This window comes from Ambystoma mexicanum, chromosome 2p, assembly GCF_040938575.1.
Source record: "Ambystoma mexicanum isolate Mex_15411 chromosome 2p, UKY_AmexF1_1, whole genome shotgun sequence".
Classification (NCBI taxonomy): domain Eukaryota; kingdom Metazoa; phylum Chordata; class Amphibia; order Caudata; family Ambystomatidae; genus Ambystoma; species Ambystoma mexicanum.
This window is the reverse complement of record NC_090923.1, coordinates 1,483,502,352-1,483,527,681: the sequence shown is the minus strand read 5'-3', so window position 1 is coordinate 1,483,527,681 and position 25,330 is coordinate 1,483,502,352. Positions and strand designations below refer to the sequence as shown.

Here is a 25,330-nt window from a genome sequence, read left to right as displayed (position 1 = left end):
GAGGATGTGGATGAGATTGGGTATATTTGCCCAGCCATGCAACATGCACTTTTGCCGTCAGCTTGATGTCTGCATTGAGCACGGAAATCTGCCTGTAGTTTGCAACATCCATTGGATATTGCCTGGGTTTCAGAATGTGGATAATAAAGGTCTCGTCTATAGTGCATTGCGTTTTGTCCCACAGATAATTTCATTAAAGAGCTAAGTGACCAGGGAGTACAAAATATCATAGGTCTTGTAAGCAGTTGTATTTTGGTAGGAAAGAGTTTCTAGTCTGCCTCCCTCAGCGTGATAGGTGAACTACATAATTTTTCATAAAAGACCTCGCAGCTGCCGGTAATCTGATCATTCCTCAGAAGTCCATATCCTTGACAGTCATGGCCAAACAGTGCCAAGATATCAAATTTGTCATGGCAACACTGCTCACCGAAAGGCACCAGTTTGTGGCAAATGCGTTGGGCAGTAGTAGTGCCTTTTCTTGTATGGCAGTGTGTATTTTGGACATGCAGACCGCATCTACCGACCCGCCTTTAATAGATTGCAGCTAATCACATTATCTACTCCAAAGGTGAACCCGTTTAGGTTTGCTAATGCTTATTTTGTCACGTACAGTACTGGTTTGATATGGAACTGAAGTAGGTTGTTTCGAGATGGACGTGTATTCATTATTATTGTTGTATTTATTTATTTTTCGTCCACCATTCGTGTTTTCTACAATGTCCCACATTGTGGGGATCTATATGGTGGGATGGGGGAGATTTCACACCCACAACACCCTGTCAGTTCGTTTTTTGAGAGGAGAATGGGAGGGAGGTTGTTTCACGGGTATGACTTTTTTAATGCTTTGCTGTAAAATGATGGTAAGGCAATTGGAGGGATTATTGTGAGGATAACACAATTTTTAGTATTCTTTATTATTTTGCCTAATGCTTTTTCAATAGCTGGACAACTAGGGCTGCTCACTGTGAGGATCTTCGCGTTCCAAACTATAAATTTGTTTCCTCTTACTTGCCATTTAATATGCTAAAAATAATTGTCTACTACCATCGGGTCAAACTTTATTCTCTTGTATTTTCAGAAGAACATTTATTATCAGATCCACATGTTATTTTAAGACCTTTTTTAAGATCAATGACCGGCAGCATTGTTTTGGATCAGTCTTGCTATTTCCATGTGTGATTAGGTGTTGCTGATTTTTGCTTTTGTGATATTTCATTGTAAATATTTTGACGTGGAGAGGAGAGACGTACACACCACTTTAATAAGTATGCACGTGAATAGTAAGATTCTGGCTCATATATGACTACATTGTGAAAGTAAACAATCACTGCACTTTTAGTTTTAAAATTTGTATAAATGATGCAACGTAAGCATAGTGAACCAATCCAAGGGTCGAAGGGAAGGGATAATAAGACCCATCTTTTCATTAGTTCCTTGTTTGCTAAATGAAGCCAATAACAATATTTCTTTTTGTTTCTGCAACAGGTACTCAACCACACAAGGATATCCTGTGTAACAATAGGATACAGATCCTGCCCATGTCTGAAGTGGAACTGCTGAGCGGTACATTTACTCTATTGTAATTTGGGGAGCCAGCTAATCCGATATAGGGATATATACATTTTTTGAGATATTCATTTAACTGCATGCACTGTTGCTTAGATTGTATTGTATTCTACTTTGGCAAAAAGTAGCCATCATTAAGGATTAAAGGAGTAGCTATGGGACTGCTGTCCTGCCCCCCCCGCACATCTAGTCTGCCAAACCTTCTGCCTGCATATATTTTGTAGACTCCAAATGGGCCTTTGCCCTTACAGTATGTTCACCACAACACTTACATTGAAGGTCTACAGAATGAGGTGGGGGTACAGACTTCCTTGAAACGAGGCAGGTAACTGACAATGGTTTTATCCCAGTCAGTACCTACATATGGGATCTTCAAATGCGATTGACATACTCCACTTATATTAACATTAAATGTAAAGAACCCTAAATGAAACATTTTTGTAACTTTAAGTGCTCTTCTGGACCCCCCATGCCCCTTTCCTCAATACTTTTCTGTTTCATAGGAATGTGGCATTTTTGCCCAGCACAAACATTATTAGTAGTGAAGCTTGGCCCATCTGTGTCCATGGTCCTTACCCCCCCCCCCCCCCCCAACCCCACCTCCAGGGCACGCCATTCACCCTTCAGTCCTTTCCTTTGCAGCACTCGTTACCTTTCTGGCAGGCAGATTTACATTTTTCAGTTCTCTCTACCTGTGCCATGTCAACATATTTTTTTTCTACCGGTTGCAGCTGAAAGTGCCTTTTCCCAGCGGCATACCCTTGCTCCTGACCCCCATACAGAGACCATGCACAGTCTGCTGGAAGAAGGGAAGTGTCCTCTTAGTGTTGGCCATTCAGCTGGGAACTGCCCTTTTATGGCTAAATCAGTGTCATCCATTTTGTCAATGCAGGTTTGGTTTCCCTGCCTACCTAACAAAAATCAAAATAAGGCGAGGTTTGCCCCCTGCATGCCACCATTTGTTTCCCATTGGTTGCATTTGATGCCCTTCTGCTGCAATGCAGTGCCCCCTCCCCTTCCTCCCTCCATATGTTTCCATTAACATTAACCTATCGGTCTATCGTGGACTTGGCCACACCTCTTCACTTGGCAGCCCCAGTTTTGCTAAACTGGTGTTTTAGTCTGAGAAATTAAGGTATGCGACAAAGGTGTGTGGTTGTTACAGGGAACCGAGTGGAGGGTGGAGAGAGAAAATGCCTAAAAGCAGGGGTGAGCGAGAGATATTTCCACACCGTGCAGGAAGAAAAAGTACCCCAAGCAACAGTGGAATACCAGAGAACCCGAGAGAGGATGAGAAACCCTAACACAAAGGAGGACATCAGAATTACTATACCCCAGTGCGGTTGATTCACAATAGTCTACGGTGGAGTACCAGTGAGCAAACCCCTTGAAGGGGAGCAAAATATAATTCTGAATTGGGAACTGTACCACCAAGCACGTGGCTTGGGAGAAACCCAAATAAAGAGTTTTCTTTCATATTTAACTTTGAGCAGTATAACTGCAAATATATCAGAGAGACACTTTTTTGAGGTCAGAAATCAGCCAAGATCTTATGACTGAGAGAAGGTCCCTTTTCAGGTGGGTTCTGGGGAGTTTGTTTTTCCTTTTTGTTAGTAGTAGGGACAGACGTTAAGTAGATTACAATGAAAATGAGTCCTCTATCACAACCGTAAGCACATCCTGACTAGCACTGTATTATTTTCTTTTGTAAACTAGGTCAAATACCTCTTTAGACTTGGGGAAAGATGGACAGTTTTTCCTTTTGATAATGAAAAAGCATTATGAAACATGACCCATTGTCCACCTCCTTAGTCTGACTTGCCACAGTTTATAATCCTTAATGGAAATATCCCTTCCTGGGGTGTGTCTTTTCTCTTCAGTCACTCAAGTCTTGTGAGTTTAAGTCTCCCCTCACGTCTTTCTTGCCTCCTGATTCTCATGGCGCTTTCCTCTTTCTGAACACTTGGGCGTTCCATTTACATGGGTCTTGAGGCTACACAGGAGGTAGGGCTACAGAAAGCCAAGATGAGTCCCAGAGCTTCCATCAGAAGGTTGGCCATCTGTGCTTCTGTACTGATTGGGTCAGGCTACATTCTCCTACATATCTTGGGAGCGGGGGGGGGGGGGACTGGGTCTGGTTCCCAACACACCATTTTCATCTTCGATCTGCAACATTCATGTGTCTGAGACCTCTCCTATTCATATCCACTATGCCACTGCTGGTTCTCGTGCACTTTCTATATGCTCTGCTGTGTACTTTTACCCCCACAAATCCTCTCCCTCTTGTCCAGCTTCTAACATGCCCTTTTCACCTCCCGTCTTTTCTGCACTCCTCCCTCCTTCAGGCTCTGTCCTCCCAGTCTCTACCTTATTCAGGATGTCGCTCTCCTCCTGTGCTCTTCCTCCCTTCCGGCAGTCGCTCTCCACCCGGGAGGAACACAACATGTTAGGGTTATGAGTATTTGTTTGCATGGGTGATGTCATGCCAATTGAAGAGTAGGGTTTTGTGAATATATTATTGGCATTTGAATATTACAGGTAGAGAGTGTAGGGGTATCCCTAATTATGCTCACACCAGAATCAGTACACCCCTCTAGGGAAATTAGGTCAAAAGGCAATCTTGTAAGGATAACAAGTTTAATCTTTACAAATGAGGATGGTAGCAAAGGACTCTGCTACCTGAACGGTCTTCTGTTGTCCCTCTCCCCTCTCCCCGTTCCTTCCTTCAGAGTGGTCTCAAGCAGGGGTTTATATAGTCCTGGTTTGCCCTGGTGATGTCACTGGAACTGGATCATGGCTTCAACCCAATGTGTCCTTTTTCCATTAAAAAAAATATATATATGTTTATTGGCATTTATATATAAACATGGAGCATTTAAACACAGGTTATTACTTTCATAACATCTGGCATTGTCTTATTTCTGCCTTGTAATTAGAACTTAAACATTAAACAACAATTAACTGAAACTGCCCTCTAATCATATTATTATTGTTTCTCTCTCGCCTTTTACTTGGTAGCCTTTAGTGAGATGCGGGTTCAATGTCTTGGGGGATTCTTGTTGGGGGGGTATGGTCTTTGTCTTGATGACAATGTTCCAGGTATGTAGTGAATGGTTGTTATCTGGCTCAGGGGGGCTAAAAGTTTGTCGAGAAGATCATATCTCTCAGGAGGGCTTTCCACGACTCTAGTGGTGCGTTTGTGTCGCCCCCACCTTGCATGTTCCCTGCCTCCCCGGCTTTGGTTTCTGCGGCAGACCATCTCTCAATCTCTTTGGTCCAGATTTTGTGCATTGGGCCTCCGGGTGATTTTCAATCCATTGCGATCGCTCTCTTCGCGAGGATGCACGCCATGTCCATTAGCTTTACTATATGTTTGATTTTGCTCAGCCTGTGGTGTGGGCCTAGTAGGCATTCTTTTGGGGTCCATTGTATCTGTTCACTCCCGCTTTTCTGCAGGTTTGTTCAATTTCGACCCAAAATTTCAATGATTTCGGGCAGGTCCAGAACATATGGATCATGTCGGCGTGTTCGCTACAGCACCATGGGCATTGTGGCTGGGTCTGTTTGAATCTGACTAACCTGTGTGGAGTCATGTAGGTTCTGTAAAGAACATTCAGCTGAATGAGTCTGAATCTTGCGTTTCTGGACACCTCCTTTGGGTATTGTAGGGCCCTGCTCCATTAATTTTCGGTTATGGTAATTCCCAGGTCTTTCTCTCATTTTTCTTTCAGATGCGCACTGCGTGGGTTGGGTCTGTCGATTAGTTGTGTGTACAGTCTGGTTACTGGTTTCCATTCATCGCTCAGGCTATACATGTCTTGTACCGGGGGTTTGGTTCTGGCTCCTCAGGCCATGTGTTCCACTTCTTCTTTGCCGGGTGTTTTACCCGTTGGTACCATAGGAACTGGCCGGTTGCCAGGCCGTCCCGTGTTTGTAATGAGTCGAAGTCTCTGAATGCTCCTTCTTCGAACATGTCTCCCCATGTGTAGCGTCCCGCCTTTTCCCAGTTTCTTGGTGGCGGTAGGTCGGTGGGGGTTCTGCAGACATCTGCCAGCATAGGGATTTCGGGTGCGTATGGGTGATGTAATCCAAGCAGCAAGCTGGTCTTGTTCCAGGCTTGCCTTCCTAGCTTCACTATCATGGGTGGGTCTGGGGGCCCAAACTGCGGGTTCCATAGTGTCTCTTTGGGATGGGTTGGGGCCGTCAGTTGTTGTAGTAGGCCTGTTTCTGTTGTTCGCTCGTCTGATCGCCACTTTGCAACATGGCTTAGTTGGGCCGCTAGATAGTACTTCTGGAGGTCCGGGAGTTGTATCCCCCCTTCTTTGTACGGGAGTGTCAATTTGTTCAGCGTTAGTTTGTGTCGGACGAGCCCCACAGGAATTCTCTGATCAGGGTTTCCAGTTTCCGGAAGAAAGGTGGTCGTATGTAGCAGCTTATGTTGGTGAAGTGGTATAGGAATCTCAGGAGTATTATCATTTTGGTGATTGATGCTCTGCCCATCATGGAGAGTGGTAGTTTAGACCAAAATTTGATAGTTACGTAGCCCTCCCATCACTGCCTCTTTTGCATTCATGCGTAAGCTCAGGTGTGTGCTTGATGTTGACTCCGAGATACCGGAATACTTCTGTTTGTCATTGGATCCCAATCGTGGGTAGGTCTTCCGCTTTTGCTCCCCTAAGCCTGGCAAGTGGAAATGTGCATGATTTCTGTCTGCTGAATTGTATTCCGGAGTATCTTGCAAAATTGTCTAGTATTTCCAGCGCTGTCGGGGCATTCTCTCACAGATTTCTAAGTTATAGGAGGACGTCATCAGCGTACACCGAGATTATGTTGTATGTCTCGTCTACCCTGATCCCTGCGTCAAAGAGCTGTTTCCTAAAGTAGGTGGCTTTTGGTTCCAGCCCCAGGATGTATAACATTGGTGATAATGGGCATCCTTGTCTAGTTCCTCGTTGTATTGCCCAGGCTTCTGACACCCTGCTTCCAGTTTTCACTCTTGCCATGGGGGCATTGTATAGCACCTTGACCCATCGGATGAAGTTCTCCCGAATCCAAATTCCCTTAAGGTCTCGACCAGCCACTCCCAGAATATGGAGTCAAACGCCTTAATGGTGTCTAGCGACAGCACTGCCATGTCTTCTTTGCTCTCCGTGGTTTGTGAGAGAGAGAGAAATAGATTCAAAGGCTACCCTAACCCAAAGCATGACATAGGGTCACAAAATTGCAGCGGAGCTAGGTAGCTACTAGTTCGAAAGACAAAACACCTTGAGATACAAAAAAATATATCAAAGAAAAAGTTTTATTTACACTAACACAAAAGACATATTTCCAAAAACTGCCGTGGCACTGAGAGTATGCATCATTGAGCACATTGTAATCTGCACATTCGTGGGTTAGTAGGCAGAGTGATAATTTATTACATGTGTTGCTTAGGATCACAATACGTTCATATTGTCGACACACAGATTGGTGTTTCTGGTTCGGTATATTGATGACAAGTTGCAGCGGCTGTAAAGAGTAAAGCATCGCTGATAGGTTGTACCGAATGGTCTTCAGGACAGTTAGTTGTGGTCGGGCAATGTTGGGGAAGCGCGTCCATCTAAAGTATTGAAAGTGGACTGGGTTAGTCAAGAGGAGGTGATGTCAATGATTAGAGAGAAAGAGCTGCAAAGAAGTGGACCTACCATGTTCAGGCAAGTATACGCCTAGGTTAAGGTCTTAATTTCCAGTAAATTGTTTAGGACTGGGGAGCAAATTGCAAAATGTCAGATGCCAGGAGCTAAATAAAACAGATAAATCAGGTAAGTGCATAGTGCCCATGTTGTAGGCATAGCGTGTCTGAATTCTGCTATTAGGGAGCTAGCTGTAATCAATATAGCAGTGATACACGTGGTGCGGCAGTGAATACCGTCTGTAATAGTTAGTACAGATAGTCATTTAAGAGTGCGGAGATTACGTGAGCAAAAGAGGTCGTGCACACTGAAGGCAAGTGTTTCAGATTCCGTGAGATACTGTGGTTTAAAAGAAACCGGTGATGCATCCAGTCATTTAAAGGCAAGGTGCCTAGTCAATTGTGTTCAATAATCATGGCGGCTTTTAAATGCGTGCAATGGTGATTGCCGGTGCAGTGTTTATCTTATTGTGCGGGCATATGGATTAGTCCTGCAAAAGGGCGACAACCTCTTTTGGTCATGTAATCTCTGGACTCTTAAATGACTATCTGTACTAACTATTACAGACGGTATTCACTGCCGGACCACGTTTAGCACTGTTATATTGATTACAGCTAGCTCCCTAATAGCAGAATTCAGACACTCTATGTTCCCAGGTTTATAGTGACATTTTTGTTTTTGTTTTTTGTGTTAATGGGTGGGGGGGTTCCTCCCCAACCCCCCGTTTTTTTTTGTATTGACCCTTTTTTTACTAACTAAACCCAACAAAAAAACAAAATAAAAAAAATATATTCAACATTTTTTTTCGACATTTTTTTTTCGACAAAAACACATTCGAAATTGTTTTTCCGAGCTTTTAACTGGATACCGCCTACTACATGGGCACTATGCACTTACCTGATTTATCTCTGTTTTATTTAGCTCCTGGCATCTTACTTTTTGCAGTTTGCTCCCCAGTCCTAAAAAATTTACTGGAAATTAAGACCTCAACCTAGGCGTCTACTTACCTGAACATGGTAGGTCCCCTTCTTTGCAGCTCTTTCTCTCTAATCATTGACATCACCTCCTCTTGACTAACCCAATCCACTTTCAGTACTTTAGATGGATGCGCTTCCCCAACATCACCTCGACCACAACTAACTGTCCTGAAGACCGTTCGGTACAACCTAGCAGCGCTGCTTCACTCTTTACAGCCATTGCAACTTATCAATATACCGAACCAGAAACACCAATCTTTGTGTTGACAATATGAACGTATTGTGATCCTAAGCAATACATGTAATAAATTATCACTCTGCCTACTAACCCACGAATGTGCAGATTACAATGTGCTCAATGATGCATACTCTGTGCCACGGCACTTTCTGTAAATATGTCTTTTGTGTTAGTGTAAATAAAACTTTTTCTTTGATATATTTTTTTGTATCCCAAGGTGTTTTGTCTTTCGAGCTAGTATCTACCTAGCTCCGCTGCAATTTTGTGACCCTATGTCACGCTTTGGGTAAGGGTAGCCTTTGACTCCATTTCTCTCTCTCATTGTACTCACCCTCCAGAGTCAGGCCCCCTTTACAAAAAAAGAGGGTTTTGCCCACTTATCTCTCATCTCCGTGGTTTGTGCCATTACGTGTTGGAGCCTCCGTAAATTAGCTGTGGTGTTGCGGCCCGGCACAAATCCATTCTGGGCTTCATGTATTAGGAGTCCCACTACTCTCGCTAGTCGCTTAGCCAGTATGGTGGTTAGTATTTTGCTGTCATAGTTTAGCATCGCCAGTGGGCGGTAGGAGATGCAGTCGTTTGTTTGGTTTGAGCATCGGTATTATGAGGCTTTCTCTCATGCTTCTCTGCAGGATCCCTGTCTTGTATGCCTCGAGGTATACTTCATGGAGTATCAGGGTCGGGGTTGTTTCGTAGGCCTTGTAGAATTCGGGTGAGAGGCCGTCGCTTCCAGGGGTCTTGCATGTGGCTAGTGATCTGATCGCCTCTGATATGTCTTCTGTGGTGATCGCTTCTCCTAGCGACTCTCTCTGTTCATTGGACAGTTTGGGGAGTCCGATTTCTCCTAGGGTTTTCCTGATGTCCTCTAGTGGGACTTGTGCGTCGTGAGCGTACAGTTTGGCATAAAATTCAGTGAAGGTGCTGTTTATTGCCTGTTGCGTCGTGTGTTATTCTGTGTTCGTCTTTGATTTCTTTCGGTAGGTGTCTTGGGTGTTCTCTCTTGCACAACCAGGCGAGGATTCTACCAGGTTTGTCTGCTTCCTTGTGCGCCTTGGCTGTGCATGTTGTGAAGTCGAACTTGGATAGTCTTTCCCAGGCGAGTCAGCAGTCATTCCTGATCTCTTTCAGTTTCTCGTCCTCTTCTTTAGTTTTGCGCTCACAGGATTCTAGTTGTTTTATCTCCTCTTCCTTGTCTTCTAGCTCTTTTTTTTTCTCAGTTGTTTCCTGACGCCCCCCGCTTCTGCTAATGTTTCCCCTCATGTCACCACTTTCATGGCTTCCCACAGTGTGCTCCATCTCTTCACGGTTCCCGTGTTGATGCTTACGTATTCCTCCAATTTCTCTCCTAAGCTTTCCTTGAATGCCTGGTCTGTCAAGGCTTCAGTGGGCATACACCACATCAGGATGGGGGGTCTGGGGCCCTTAAGTTTCATCTGCATGAGCAACGGGGAGTGGTCTGAGATTGATCTGCCCAGATAGTTCGCAGATTCCACTTGCGGCGCCAATTACTTATCTATAAACAGATAGTCTATTCTGGTGTGTAGATTGTGGGGGGATGAGTAGTACGAGTAGCAACTGTCCATGGGGTGCAGGTCCCTCCAGATGTCGACTTGGTCTTGGTGCTCCACCATATTGTGGAGCGCCCGCGAGGTTGTGTTTTTTGGTAACTGGTGGTTCGGACCTGTCCATGTCTGTCTTTCACACAGTTGAAATCTCCCCCCCATAGGAACGTTCCATCCCTGTGGTGTGTCATTCTGGCACACATCTGTTTGAGGTGGGTGGGTATGCCGTGTTGGGGAAGTACGAGTTCACTATGCATATCCTAGTGTTTTCTATTGTGCCCCATGCTATCACATATCTGCCTTTTTTATCCACTTCTATTCCTAGCTGTTGGAATGGCACCTCTGGGCTCACCCATGTGAATACTCCGCGTTCATATTTTGAGTAGGATGCTCCGCTGCCGTGGCCCCCCCAGCGTTCCGTGAGTTTGCTCGTGGATTCTGACATGAGGTGGGTCTCTTGGAGGAGTGCGATCGATACTTTCTTTCTCCGTAAAAAGGATTGGATTCAGTTCCTTCTTAGGTAGGATCCCATCCCCCTGACATTCCATGTAATTACTTTGAGTTGTGTTGCCATTGCCTGACTGTGAATTTTCCTGTGGTTCGCGGTCTCGTCTTTGGGGTGACCTAAGTTTCCGGTGTTTCGCATCGCACGTTGTTGTTTCTTCCCTGTTGGCTTCGAGTCTCAATGTTGTCTTATTCTCACTTTTTTCTGGTGTTTTAGGCAGGAGGGCAGTGTTAACAATAATACAAAAAACATAACTAAAACTCGTGTGCCCAGCGTCTGTCATCGCTGTGAAGTGCTCAGGCACACTCGCGCTGTCTGGTCCCGTCCGGGTTTCTAGCGCGAGTAGGGTCGTGCTGGCAACTGGCCTGCACTAATCCTTTCATGGGTTGGTGCTGTGTGCTTGTCTGTGGGAGGCCGAGCGAGTCCCATAATCGTTTAGCTAACTCGTGTCGATATGGTGTTTCTGTCTATTCAGTGTGCTGGTCTACAGTCGATGTCGTGGAGAGGGATGGGAGGAGAGGAAAGTGGCAGCAGGCCTACCGCTCTTCGTGGTCTCTGCTCTGGTTTTCCTGGGAGGACGCAGTCTGCACTTCTGCTAAATTATTGTGTTCCATCCACATGTTGGCGGCTGCCGGTGTTTCCAGGAATATTGCTCGCCCTTTATAAATTACCTTTAGCCTGGACAGGTATAGTAACATGTACTTAAGGTTCAATTGTCTTAGCCTGGCCTTGGTTGGGATGAACGATTTCCTCGCCCTTTGTACCGAATGTGTGTAGTCGGGATAAATGGTGATCTTAGAGTTATCGCGTTCTATCGTTCCGCCCTCTCTTGAGAATTTCAGAATGACTTCCCTATCTCGAAAGTTGAGGATCTTCGCTATGATGGGGCGGGGATATGAGCCCAGAGGTGGTTTCTTTTGCAATGACCGGTGCGCTCTCTCTACAGCAAAGCCTTGTGTTAGTGTTTCTGCTCTGATTTCCTTCTGTATTAGGGCTTCCACATAGGCTATCGGATTCGAGGTTTCCGTTCCTTCTGGCACTCTGAGTATTCTAATGTTGTTGCGCCTAGCGTGTCCTTCTGCCTCCTCGGACCTTGCTTCCAGTGTGGCCACGTTCCTTTCGAGTTCTGTCATCTTGGCCTTCAGGTCTGCAGGGTCCTCTGTTGTCTCTTGTAGAGATGATTCTATGTTGGTGATCCGTTCTACAAGATTGTGGGCGTCTTGGCGCATGAGTTGCATGTCAGATTTCACCTTGTCTATTTTAGTGTCTATAAAAGTTCTCAAGGCCGCTAATGCTTCAAGTACCTGGTTGTCCTTGCATTTTCTTGGCTAATCTGGTGGGTGGCGTCGGCGGTCGCTGTTTGCGTAGGGGGATGAGGTTTAGTCGTGATGAAGGGGTCCATCGTGGCGGCCCTCCCCTTGTTTCTAGATGAGGACATTGTGGAGCCGTTTGTTGCCCCTAGTTAGGTTTGGCGTTGGTTTGGCTGGAGCGTGGGCTTTGGCTTTCGCTTGCTGTAGTGTTGTTTGTGCTTATTTCCTGTTAGACTCGCTGGTGCCCCAGCGCCCTCTCTCCTTTACAGCCTCGGCTTGGGTTGCTTTAGCGCAGGTTCATTTGCGGTGGTGCTTCTTGGATCAGCCCCCAGGAGGATCTTGCGGCGCCTTATGTTATTGTCTCAGTGGGGGCTCGGCTTATGTGTGATGCTGTGGGGGTCTGGTGGTCTTGGGTTGTTGTGGAGTGAGTGTTCAGTTATAAGGGTAGTCTCTGTTGACTCTTGGGCTAGTTCCACTGTATGGGTCTAACGCAGGTGGGTCCACTGGGATGCGCAGTAGCTATATTTATGTTCCCCCAGCAGCAGCGGCTCACTTTGATCTTGTTTATGCCGGTCGGGGGCCCCCCTCTGTGCTTTCGCCTCGTGCCTGCTCCTTTCGCCTCCTCGTAGTATGAGGTTGCCGGGTGCGGGGTCACGCTCACGGTTCCAGCTTCTTCTCTGTTCTGGTTGTGCCCCTCGGCGCCTGGCTCTCCATGGTGGCTGTTGGGCCTTCTCAGTTGTTTGGTCCGTGTTGCGGTGCTGGTCCTCCTTGCCTCCTCGATCCGTGTGGCTTTGCATGCTTTCGCTCTTCCTTTGGTGCCGCAATGGGGTACGGGCTCCTTTCCTTCAATGTGGCTGCGAGCTTCGGGTTTCTCTGGTGTGTCGCGGCGGGGGGCCTTCTATCTTCTTCCGCCCGGCTTCGGTTCTATAGCTCCCCTTCTCTCCCCAGTGGCGGCTCTCAGACATGCCCACCATTTTTGGATGTGCTTTTGATAGGGGGTGGCTGCTCTTGTGGGATTCTTTGATTTCTTAGGGTTCCGCTTCCCCTCTGGGTTGCTGGCGTCCCGATAAGCTACGCTACCGTTTCGGCTGACTCTGCTTTTTCTGGCGTTGTGTTGCCGGGTTAGGTCGGCCTCGCTCGTAGTTTTCTTGGGTTCCCCTTCCATTGTGGGCGCCTCAGTCTCGGCGGTCTTAGTGCATGCCTGGCAGCTTACCCCGCTGCTGCTGCCGTGCCCTCTCTGCCGGCTGTGATTCCGAAGCCGTGCAGTCATGCGGCGCTCACCCCGGCTCCGGAGCTCACTGTGGGGGCGCTGTACCGCCTCGGCTCCAGCCTCTGCGGTCTGCTGCCTGGATTTGCGGGAGTGGGGTGCTCCCACTCTCCCCTGGATGCCGCGATGGTGTCCTTTGCTCGCCTTTGCCCTCCTGTGGTACTCTCCGGCTAGTTTCAGTGAGTTGGCTCAGGTTGGTCACACTCAGTGCTGCGGTGACGGCTCCTTGGTCGTGTCGGTGGAGTCACTTCATTGCGTCCGCCATTTTGGGAGTGCTTTCCGGGAGGGGGGCGGGCGGATGGGTTTTTCCGGGTCTTCCTCGATCCGATTTTTTTTTGGGGGTGCCAGCGATGTGCTGAGAGTCTCTTCTGCTGCCTCTGGACCAGCTTATCTAGGATTATTATAGGTGTTGGACACCTTTGCAGGATCGGATTATGGCGACTCGGCCGGAGCTCAGCGTTTCTGCCTTCTCACGCCATGAGCACCAGGCCACGGCCCATGTGTCCTTTTTCCATAATAGGGATGCTCCAAAGCCGTCTTTCTTCGTTGTCAGCGGTTTTGTCAGAGCTTGCTGTTCTACATTTTGCTAGCTATGCAAAAATGCACTGTAGCTTATGCTTTCTTCCATTTTGCTAACTATGCAAAAACACACTGCAGCTCTGCAGACTTTTACAAACCTTGAGACTTAGCCCAAGGAAAAACTAAACCTTTTCATGTACAAAGAATTTTCATTTATTCTATCCATATTTCACTCCTCCTGCTAACGTTATCTGGGTCTTGTAGTTTTCTCCACACTTCATACTTATTTTTATTTGTAAATGCACTTTACCATACGAAACATGCTAGTCCTATCTTTTAACTCACATGGACCCTTGATAGACAGTGGACAACTGGTGAGTCAGTTTGTGTTGGCTATGGGGACAGACACTGCACACTAAGCCTGCAGTCTATTTTGAATCACACAGGCCACATTCCTTCTGGGAAGGAGGGGGAGTTTCACTCATCTACAGCACTAGTTAAGCTTTTAAAATGCCTGGACTCGGACATTACAAATCTATCCAACTAATAGTTAATTGTGCCTTATATTTAGACACCAACTACCTTCTTCTCCTCTCCCCCTAGTCCATTATAATGCCTTAAAGAGGTCTTGCCCAACTCTAAAGCGCTTGGGGGTTCAGGAGGACCCTGCTTCCTTCCCAACAACAGTACCCTCTGTTAAGCATCAAAAAATTGTCCTGATTCTTGGCTTGTTTCTATGTTTATGGGCACCAAATTATTATCTGTGTAAACAGGATTTCAAATTATGTTCATCTGTGTTTTAAAAAAGCCTTGGAACTGCTGAATAATATCAAATACAATTGTGTGTTCTATATATAAGGGGTAACTAAAGGAATCTATGAATCAGATGAACTGTTTTACAGTGTTGTCCTATTATATTGTTGTTGCATGTAGAGGAATACAGTGACTGAATTGATTATAGGATAGTATACATCATTTGAAGATGATTATTTTGAAATGTGTTCTTGTCAAATCACCTACTTTTTATCACGTTCATGAATTTACCTACTGTGAGGGGACAGCAATACGAGGAAGACGGCTTTTTGATGATTGCTCAAAACATGCCATTTTATTAAAGTATAAATGATATTAAATGCCTCACTATCCCTATTCTGCTGAGGATTTCCCTCTCTTACAAAAATAAAGGGAAACCCTCTAACACAGGATGTCTGGCAATTCAATTAACATCAACAATAATGTTCAGTTTCTTGATAACCTGTCAATAACCTGGTCTAGTTCCCTCCCCAGGTTTCAAAGTAAATTCAGCTCCAATGTTCAACAAAAAGAAACCAGTGCGGGGGAGTGGCCAAGATGGCGGGCTGAGTGGACGTGGAACCGTAGAGCTCCGTCCCGACTTGTGGAAAACAGTGAATCCCTCATCAGGCACGTCAACAGATGGAGGGAAAAGTAGCACAAACAGAGGCGAAACTGTTGTGAGCAGGGTAGAAGCACAACGATCCCGGCTGCAGTACGAAATCGAAGGTGACCGCTGCGATGAAGCCGTGGCGGCCGATTGAAGAAAATGGCGGGTGGATCCACCCAACCTTGCAGGTCGTGAGGACTGGTGAGCGGAGGCAGCAAGGCTCCAAGAACTAGCAGGAATGGCAATACCACTATAATCGGGAGGAAGAGGAGTTGGCAAGGGAACCGAGAACTCCAGCGAGGAGGGAGTCCTGGTGTGCGGAGGTCTCCCGCAACGAGCGCCGCCCGGCCCAGCAATATTGCAGGAGCGGACAGGAGAGGAAGAGAGGACTACTCTGCGAGAAGACACGAGAGTGCCAGGACTGGTGCGAGGGCCACCCAGGAAGCAAGAGCGGATGAGAGAGGAGGAGCCCAACCCAGTACGGGCACCCAAACACTGACGGAAGAAGAAACAGAGCTGCGGAGTGAGTGAGAGGCACCCGTGAATACGTCGGACATCCCATCCAGGTTGCAGCGGACCGGAGGAAAGGAGGCATCAAGACTGGGGCCGAAGGCAGCAGCAAGGGAGCAACCGGAGAGCGAGCAGAGCGGAGGAGACCTGGGGAGAAAGTAGGAGAGCAGGTGAGGAGGAGCCTGGGCCGGAAAGGGTGAAAGCTGGCTGAAGGGACTGGGAGCTCGAGGCCCCTGGGCCACAGGCACACGGAGTGAGGAGGGAGGAGGAGAATAGTTGGAAAGTGGACTGCTGGGGGGGCTGTGGGGACCAAGAGACTTCATGAAACAAGGTGTCAGAGCATAAACCAGCTGGCAGCCTGAGTGGGTCCAGACCCCGTTGGGCTGCAGAGTGCGTGGAGGAGTGAATAGACCTCGTGGTGGATACCAACAGGGCCCAACCCAAAGAGACCTGAGGGAGAGCGGGCTTCCAAGGGGCAAGATTAACAAAGGGGACAGAGGGGGAAGCCCCTCCAAGAGCCATGGGAGGACCTAAAGGGACAGTGCAGCCTGAGGAAGACACGGAGGCTGACAAAAAGGGGACACCAGAGAGGGCACAAGGAGAGCCCAGCAACAGAGGCGGGACCGTTGGAATCGGTGAAGAAGCAACCCCTACGAAGAGACAAGGGCCTGGACGGGAGAAAACATAAAGAGCAGTACAAGAAAGCTGAGAGAAGGCAAAAGAAAGGAATCAAACAGAGGAGCAGCATATAGAAGGAGCACCCCGGAATGGAATAAGGGAAAGATGATGGGCCCGAAGAAGAAGAATACAAACCCAGGAGAAAGGGAAAATTATGGTCACCACAAGGGACACATCCAAACAAAGCTCTGCTTCGGAAACTCGACGGACCGCACAGACTGGGGAATGGCACTTACCAAGGAAGACTTGCTAGCAGCGCTGGCCCAATTCAAGGGGGAGCTCACAGAGACAGTCAAGGCGGAAGGAGCAAGTATAAGGGAAGAACTGTCACAGGCCATCGCAAGCAATAGGAAGGACATAGACTCTCTAGGAGAGAAGGTGATGGATATGGAGCACTTGACAGAGCTGGATACTAGAGGTCAGGAATGGGCTCAACAGACACAGGGTGCGGAGGAGAGAATAAAGGCACTAGAGGAGAAATGTGAGGACTTTGAAAATAGGTAGCAAAGGTACAATGTTCGAAACAAAGGCCTGGGGGAGGGATTTGAGGGCCCAGACCTGGAAGCCTGCATTTGAGAACTGTTTGAAAGACTTGTGGAAGCAGATCAAGCCCGAAACATGGATAGAAAGAGCGCACAGAGCGTGCACTCGTAGGATGGACCCATGGGCGAGACCTCGAGACATTCTGGTGAAAATGCACAATTACAAGGGCAAAGCACAGCTAGTAGGAGTGGCGAGAAAGAAGGGGAAGAGCTACGCTCGGATCTGCGAAGTCTAACTGTATGACGACCTCTCCCAAACCACATTGGCGAGGAGGCGATCATTCAAGCCACTCGCAGAGGAACTGAACAAAAGGAAAATGAGATATAGGTGGCTCTATCCAACGAGGCTACAATTCTGCATGGGTAATGAGGAAAAACGGTGTCCCAGGTAGAGGATGGGCTGAGAGCCCTAGGGATCTTAAAAGTAGAGACGGTTCCATGTAATAATGTCCCCTCAAAAATATCGAAGAGAGATATAAGGGCGACCCTCTTTTTTTGTAAGGGGGCTTGACTCAAGAGGGTAGGAGATACTGTAAGTAAGGAAGAGAGTCAAAGCTACCCTAACCAAAGGCGTGACATAGGGTCACCAGGTTTTGCAGAGGAGCTAGGTAAATGCTAACTCAATAGACCAAAAAAAAATAATAAATAAATAAAACCCACGGATGCGGGAATGACAACAAATGGGTTTTTTTATTTTACACTAACAGAGAACAAAACAAATATGCAAACTGCGCCGTGGCGCTGAATATATGCATTATTGAGCATATTTTTGTCTGCGTTTTTGTGAGTTAGTAGGCAGAGTGACAAACAGTATAAATTTCAAGTATTGTTTTAAATGAAAATACGTCAATGTATTGTCATTTAAAACAATACTTGAAACTACAGCTGAATGATGGGAAATCACTGGGACCGGACGGTTTGGTTTCTGAATTTTATAAAATGTTTGTGACTCAGTTATCACCAATTTTATTTGAGTTATATAATCATTTTCTGTTGACAGGGATGATGTGTGAATCAATGAAAGATGCTGTGATTATTGTGATACCTAAACCAGTTAAGGATCATAAAATATGCAGGAACTATAGACCGATTTCTTTGCTAAATGTGGATCTGAAAATCTTTACTAAAGTATGGTTAGGTCAAATCGACTGATGGGTTGTATAGGAGACCTAATTGATGAATCACAAGCAGGTTTTACTCGGGTAGATTCGGGTATGATAATAAGGACGGCGTTGGATGTTTTGAGTGCGCACAGTGGTAAGGGAACAGATGCAGTTATAGGTTTTTTTGATGCTGAAAAATCCTTCGACAGAGTTAATTGGAGGTTTCTGGAATATGCATTGCTGAAAATGGGGTTTGGTCCAACATTTATTAAAATGGTTGATTGTATTCATAAGGATATTACAGCGAAAGTGTTTGTTAATGGGCTGATTTCTAACTTTTTCCATTGTCTAAAGGCACCAGGAAAGGATGCCCACTGTCGTCGTTCTTGTTTAATTCGGTTTTGGAACCATTAGCGGCATACATTAAACAGTGGGGGGAAATTAAGGGAATTTCTGTTGGGAATACGGAAGTTAAGATTTTATCTTATGCAGATGATATGATGGTCCTTCTTTCAAATCCTAGGGCATGTGCAACACTATTGAAACACATGTTTGAGGAGGTTGGGGAATTCTCAGGACATAATGTAAATTGGGACAAAACTGAAATCTTTCCTTTGTCCAAGACATGTGATCAGAATGTTTTGAAATCCTGGAATTGCAAATGGTCCCCTGATGGAGTCAAGTATCTGGGTATACACTTAATTGGTGATCTTAATAAAATAGTTCAATATAACATTGATAAAACAATAGAAAAGATTGTGAAGACTATTAAAAAATGGGTATAGGATAAATTAGAATCTCTGGGCAAAAATGAATGCCATTAAAATGGTTCTGTTACCTAAAGTGCTATATACTATACAATCAATCCCTCTACTAATTCCAAAGAAATTGTTGCAAAAGGTTGATAAAGTGTTTCAATCCTTTTTGTGGGGAATAGTTAAGAGACCATGTATCCCAAGATATATCTTGCTCTGGGATGTCAAAGAGGGAGGGTTTAATTACCCGGATTTGATGAAATATTATCAAGCATTTTTACTAAAGAAGAGTTCTCATTATTTTGATAAAAAAGATGTCAAAGGTCCAATTTGGTTGCGAATAGAGAGAGAGATTTGTGATCCTTATTGCTTGGATAATCTCTATACGATGGGAAAACTGTTGACAAAAAGGTTAAAATTGCAAACGATTATAGCAGCTAGACATACCTTAATGTCTTTGTTCAGTAGGAATGGTCAATGTTTTGGTTACGATGCATCCATTTGGCATAATGAGGCGCTAAAATTAAATAATAGGTGTTTGCATTGGCAGAGTTGGATATGGAGGGGTATATTGAAAATAAGAGATTTACTGGATGGAGACAGATTACTTGACTTTGAGGAATTGCAGGATACGTTTGGTTGGGGAGGAGGGAGCAGAGTCGATATATGGAATTGACTTCATTAATCAGTCAAAGGTTGAGTATGGTTGATAAAGCATTGGAAGGAAGACCTGAGATTTGCCAGTTGTTGGTTGGACAAGAATACAATTTGTGTACTGATATGCGTTTTATTCCTATGGAGTCAGAATATTTAGAAGCATGGACTAAGCTAAAGGACACTTGGTCAAATGATATTCATATGGTCATACCAGAAGAGGAATGGAAAGATCTTCTTGGAGTGGGCACGAATGCGGGGATGGACCTGGGTCTACGTCTAATTCGACAGAAGGTTGTTGGTAGGATTTATTGGACATCGGTTAAGATGTTTAGGTTGAGATTAAGGACAGATGAGGATTGCTGGAATTGTGGTAGTGGTAGGGGCACCCTGTTACATTTGCTTTGGGGTTTGCCAAGGGTACAAGATTTTTGGAAAGAAGTCCTAGATAGGATTGATTTGATTCTTGGTATAACTATTCAGAGGTCTGCTGCTAATGTGATTTTGCTTATGCATAAAGGAAGATGTGTTGCTACTAGAAAGCATAATGCCTAGATTGATACAACTATGGTGGTAGCGATCAAGCTGATCCTTCGAATCTGGAAGACTAGGAAGAAACCTAATGTGGATGACTGGCTAGTGGAATTACAGATTTTGTCTAAATATGAAAAAATCTCCTTGAAAGACAATGGTAGAGAAGATGATTATCTTTCTTTGTGGTGCTCATTTAATACCTTATATGACTAATAGAGAGGTAGGGAGGAGAGGGGAGGAGGGAGATCCCCCCCCTTTTTTCTCTTCTCTTCTTTCTTCTCTTTTCCTTTCTTATTGTTTTATGTGTTGTTTTGTGTGTTTGTGTGGAATATTGTAATTTGTATATGCTGTTTTTTCACATTGGATTTGTAATATGCTGTGGTTTTAAATGGTAAGGTCTAGTATGATTGTACATTTATGGTATTGTAGTTGTATGGACATTGGATATTGTTAGTTACAATAAATTGTATTTCTTTTATTTTGCTGAAGCCTATGTGATAGATATGTATTTTGATAAAAGCCTAATAAATATATATAAAAAAAGAAACCGATATCTGTCCCTTGCACTCTTAACTAAACTAAAGAAAATGCTGATCGTCTTAGTCCAGAAGAATGACTCCCTTCTTCTGGATTACAGACCAAAGTTCACTTCCGGATGATGAAAAAGGAAAAGTTCTTCAAAAGGAATCAAAACTAAAAGTCTCAAAAGCTTTCTTGGTTTGGCGCTCCACTGACGTACAAGTACTCACAATGTTAGGTTTCCCAATGCTTTCACAGTACCATGCTGAACAACTTCCTTCTCCTGACCTTTGCACTGCAGTTCGTAATAACAGGGGGGGGAATGACTCCCTTCCCCTGGCCTTTCTCAGGCTTCCCACCATTTCAGCTACTGTGACTATGAAGATGTCTTCAGTTGCTCTTCATAAAAGGGTGCTGGTCCCAGGTCCGTGGGTTTCCCTTCTCTCTGTGCTGCAGACTTGGTTTACTCTCCTGCCAGATACTGTGAATATGAAGATGACTTTGGAGGCTGTTCGGTACGGGGTGCAGGCCTGTGTTTCGTGACCTTCCTGCCTTTCGGGGGACCCCACAGAACACCTGTTATCCGGACCTCTACAGGGCTTTTACCTGCGGCCTCCGGTTGTCCGTGTACTTTGCTTCCCCCCTCTGACTTCTCATCACAGTCACTCCAAGGGCTGTGGCGGCCTTGCAGCGTTCCCCTGCTCTCGGGCTGCATGGTTGCAACTTTCTGTGAACGCTAGCTCTCTGTTGGCTGGCTGCACTGGTCTCTGCCTCCTTCTCTGGTCCGACCTTGTCAGATCTGTCTGGGACGCCTCTGCCTGTGGCCAAGGGTCTCGGCCTCTGCACTCGTGGCGTCCGACTTCCTCCATGTCAATTTGAGTTTCCTGGCTCCTACAGGAAAGGTCTGACTCCGTCTCCCTGTCTCCAGTAATCTTTAGTGCTGCTCTGCTCATGGGCTTCCCTGCACCCAGGACTGGTCTCTACTTCCTGTTTTCCCTCTTTTATTTTGAATGTCTTTAGACCAATAGGATTTTGGGAACCACTTAAATGGTCACTAGTGCTTCTTGGAGGGCTCTTAATGCTTCTGCATTGCCTCTTCGTCCCAGTACTTGTTCCAAGTTATCTAGACTGCTCACGTTGATTCCACACATCCTCCTCATCCCAATATGGATTTGGTTACTCTTTACTGAGTTTGTTGGGCTCTTCCTCGTCTCAGTTTTCCAATACAATTCAGGTAGGTGGTCCCTACTCTATCTCCCCTCATTGGTTCTCCCAAGTGTTTCACTATCCACTCTACACAAGTACATGGAAGTGTCAGGGACTAGTGTACTGTGCCCTGGGAATGGGAATGGGAATGAGGGAGGTTGGGATCTATTATGGACATACCGTGCCCTCCCCGAAGAGTCCTCCCTAGTCCCGTAGGGGGGGGGTCCATCCCACTGAGTAGCAGCCTCACCTCCCTGGCCTCATGCGGCGGAGCTCCCCCTAGGAGAGAAGGGGCGACATCTGAGGATTTGTCACAGTATCTCCTCCTTTGGGGACCCATAGCCCTTCCCCGACCATCACTGATCTCAACCAGTAATTTTCCAGCTCCACCCATTGTTAATTCCTATCCATTCGAATGTGTGGAACCAGGCTTTCATTTGGGATGCCCTATAGTAGCATTCTAAATCTGGGAACTCCATGCCTCTCAGTCCTTGAGTAGGATGAGCGTGTCATAAGGAACCCTCCGTCTTTTCCCTTGCCACAATAATTGCAGTAACTTCCCTTTAGCTTCCCCAAACATCTGGTCAGGAACCTAAATCAGCAACATCCGAACTATGTAAAATAATTTGGGTAACCTGGACATCTTCAAGGCATTAAGCCAGCCTAGCCAAGAAAGAGTGAAACATTAGCAAATCCTGGTATATTTTAGCAAGCAGAGCAGGATAATTGGCCACAAAGAAGCTATCTAGGGTTATTACTTCAACCCATCCAATTGAATCTCCAGTGATAACAGCACAAGGTCTCTAAGATCAGCATTAGACTCTCTATCGAAGGAAGAGGATTGATTTCTCTACATTGACCTTGAAACTTGATAGTTCTCCATATTCTATGATGGCCAACATTGCGGCTGGGACCGACACCAGAGGGTTTGTCGCAAGATGTCATCTGCATACATTCCCAGTTTGTATTCCCTATCACCGATCCCTTATTCCCTGAATCTGTGCTGATTTCCTTATATTTTCCGCCAGTGGAACCATAGTCAGGGCAAACAGAACCAAAGACCGGGGCCACCCCTGCCTGGTTCCCTTGGGCAAATCGAAGGGAGTCGAAGTCTTCCATTTACCATCACACAAGTGCAGTGCCCCTATTCCCCTTCAGAATTTATCCCCAAAGCCACATGTTCTCAATACTTTGTGGAGAAAGCGCCAACATACTCGATCAAAGGCTTTATGACTTGCAAAATGCGCTCGCCCCCTTACATTTGAGTTTTTTAAATGAAGGGTGAGTCCGTTTCAATGTACACAACCACCCTGGTGATCGACTGTTCTGTTTGCAATTTTAAGTTATTTGTTGTGCTGTCCTCTGTGCCTACTAGTTGGAAGCAGTATGGACAGTATTTTGTATAGCAGGATCATGCCACGGCTTCATGGAGGGCCAACTGCCCTATTATTGACTGGTTGTGCTTGGGGTGAGGGGTAGTTTTGTCTCCCGAGCTGCTGGCATTCACTGTGCTCTGATAACTAAGGGGTATGATTGCCTTCTTGGAGTCCCCATCTATAGCAAAACTCAGTACATTTTTATTTCGTCCCCATGGAGTCAGTAGACTCCATGGTTCATAAAAATTCTTGATAGCAAGTGTGAATGGGTGGCATGCCATAAAGAATCTGTGAAGGCATCATGAAGGAGGACACAGATAAAAGATTCAAGATTCAAACAAATAATTTTAATTAACTTAAATGTCATGATGGAAAAAGGCCTAATTTGCCCTATGCTAAGGTGGTATTTCCCTACCTAAATAAAACTAAGGAAAGTCTGAGTCAAAGAGTTCAACATAGGAATATGTATGTATCCAAAACCTATGCTTGCCCTCACGCCTTATCTATACAATGTGTAGGGATGTTAGCAACCAAAAGGAAACCGTGTTAAATTTACACTTTGGAGGTTCTTCCAGCTCACAGCTCCCTTTCAGCTCCCTTCCCCCAAGTATAAATTAATTCCACGGAAATAAGTCTCACAGTTCCCCTTTTCCCAAGTGTAGGATGCAGTAGTCTTATTCAGGTCTTGGGATTCCTTTTCTCCAAGTTCTAAGTTGTACAATTCAAGCAACCTTGAAAATGGAATATTTCTGGTTAGGATTCTGGGTTCCTTTCACCGAATTCAAATGTTATAATTCAAACAACCTTGAAATTAAATGTTCCATTTTAGAACTCAGCTTTCCCTTCCCCAAGTTTCAAATGATAACGTTGAAATAAAAATGTTCCTTATTAGAACCCGGGGTGCCCGTCCCTAAGTTTCAAATGACATAGTTCAAACAACCTTGAGATGAAATGTTCCTTGTTAGAACTCAGGGCTCCCTTCTCCAAGATTCAAGTGATACATTTCATAAGAAACACAACATATCCCAGTTTCTAGCCGATTCAGTTAATTCTGGTTTAAATGTTAGTTCCGATAATGTTGGAAATTCCACTGTTGGTTAGGATTTCGGCATACTGTTGTTGGTTAGCACATAATGGTTTGTGCAGGTTTAAAGGTTTCGCCCTTCTTGGTTTGAAAAGTCTTAATTCTGTTTAGTAGCAATGTTTTACGTTCAGTTCGGTATTCAATTAATAGTCTCTGCTTATGATCCATGTTTACTTCAATTGTAAATCCGTTTGTGTTTGTTTTGCTTTAATTGCACAGTTCCTTGCTCGCAGACCTTCGAAAACGTGTTATTCATCACACATGACCACTCCGCTACAAAGTATTCACATTTATTGGTTAATTGAAATGAAAGGGATATGAGACTTTCGAAAACATGCTTTTCCAAAGCACGCGACCACTTCAATACAAAATATCGTCATCGGTTTAATAATTGGAAATCAAAGGAATTGGAGACTTTTGGAAACGTGCTGCTCTGAAGCACACGACTGCTCCGATACAAAAATACATATCCATACAAAGAGTTCACACACGCGCACCGGGTTTCTCAGGCATTAGAAACTCACTGGTCGCTTTTAGAGGTTTAGGCTGCTGCATGAATCACACAGCCGCCTTCCTCTAGCATTGGGGCTTCAGTTCCTGCCACTCACACTCACTGACAATCTGTCACACCCCCGACCGAGTTTTAAGTTCCTTTGCTGCATGCACAAGCCTCCTGATCCTTCTCCTGTCGTCTCTCTCTGCCACTGGGCAGGGCCCCTTCTGTTTTTTCTTTTTTTCCCTTTCATTTAAGAAGGTACAGTAAACATTATTGCTGTTGCATATTATACTTGGTATTTAATGCATACTGCAGTTTCGGCCATTGACCACCTATGCAGATCCACCCACCAAAGTGCCACCCTCAAGTTCTTGGGTGGTTTCCATTCCATGGCTATTCTGCATGCTAGATCTTTAAATTTCCCAATATATTTCACATTTTTAAGCATGCCGCTGGGGATTGTATGTTCAATGTGATGTCCGTTTGGGCTAGTTAATTTGCTATCACTTCCCAGTATTGTTGGACTATCGGGCATGTCCAGAACATATGCAACATACCCGCATCTATCTCCTTGCATTTAGGACAGTGCTGTGTTTTTGCGTTGTACATTTTTGACATGTTACTGGGAGTGAGGTAAGCCCTGTGCGTGATGAATAGTTGTATGTGTTGTAGTCTAGCATTCCTGGATACCTGTTTGTGGTATCCCACAATGCTTATCCAGCTACTCTCTGTGAATTGCTCTCCAATTTCTCCTTCCCATTTCTCCCGCACCTGTAGCACAACATCTGTCTTGTTAGTAACGAGTAACTCGTATATGCGGGAGGTGGCATGGCCACCCTCAGCTACTTCATATAT

The 25,330-nt window shown here is 45.4% G+C and overlaps 1 protein-coding gene across 2 annotated transcripts in view; it reads left to right on the top strand.

Moving 5' to 3' along the window:
- The window catches only part of ALG1 (ALG1 chitobiosyldiphosphodolichol beta-mannosyltransferase), a 2,244,281-nt gene that overhangs the window by 135,379 nt on the left and 2,083,572 nt on the right, over window positions 1–25,330 (top strand). For both annotated transcript variants that reach the window (XM_069646120.1, XM_069646119.1), the window contains exon 2: window positions 1,486–1,563. In XM_069646120.1, the coding sequence (XP_069502221.1) occupies window positions 1,486–1,563 (78 nt within the window). The remainder of the gene's footprint in view (window positions 1–1,485; window positions 1,564–25,330) is intronic.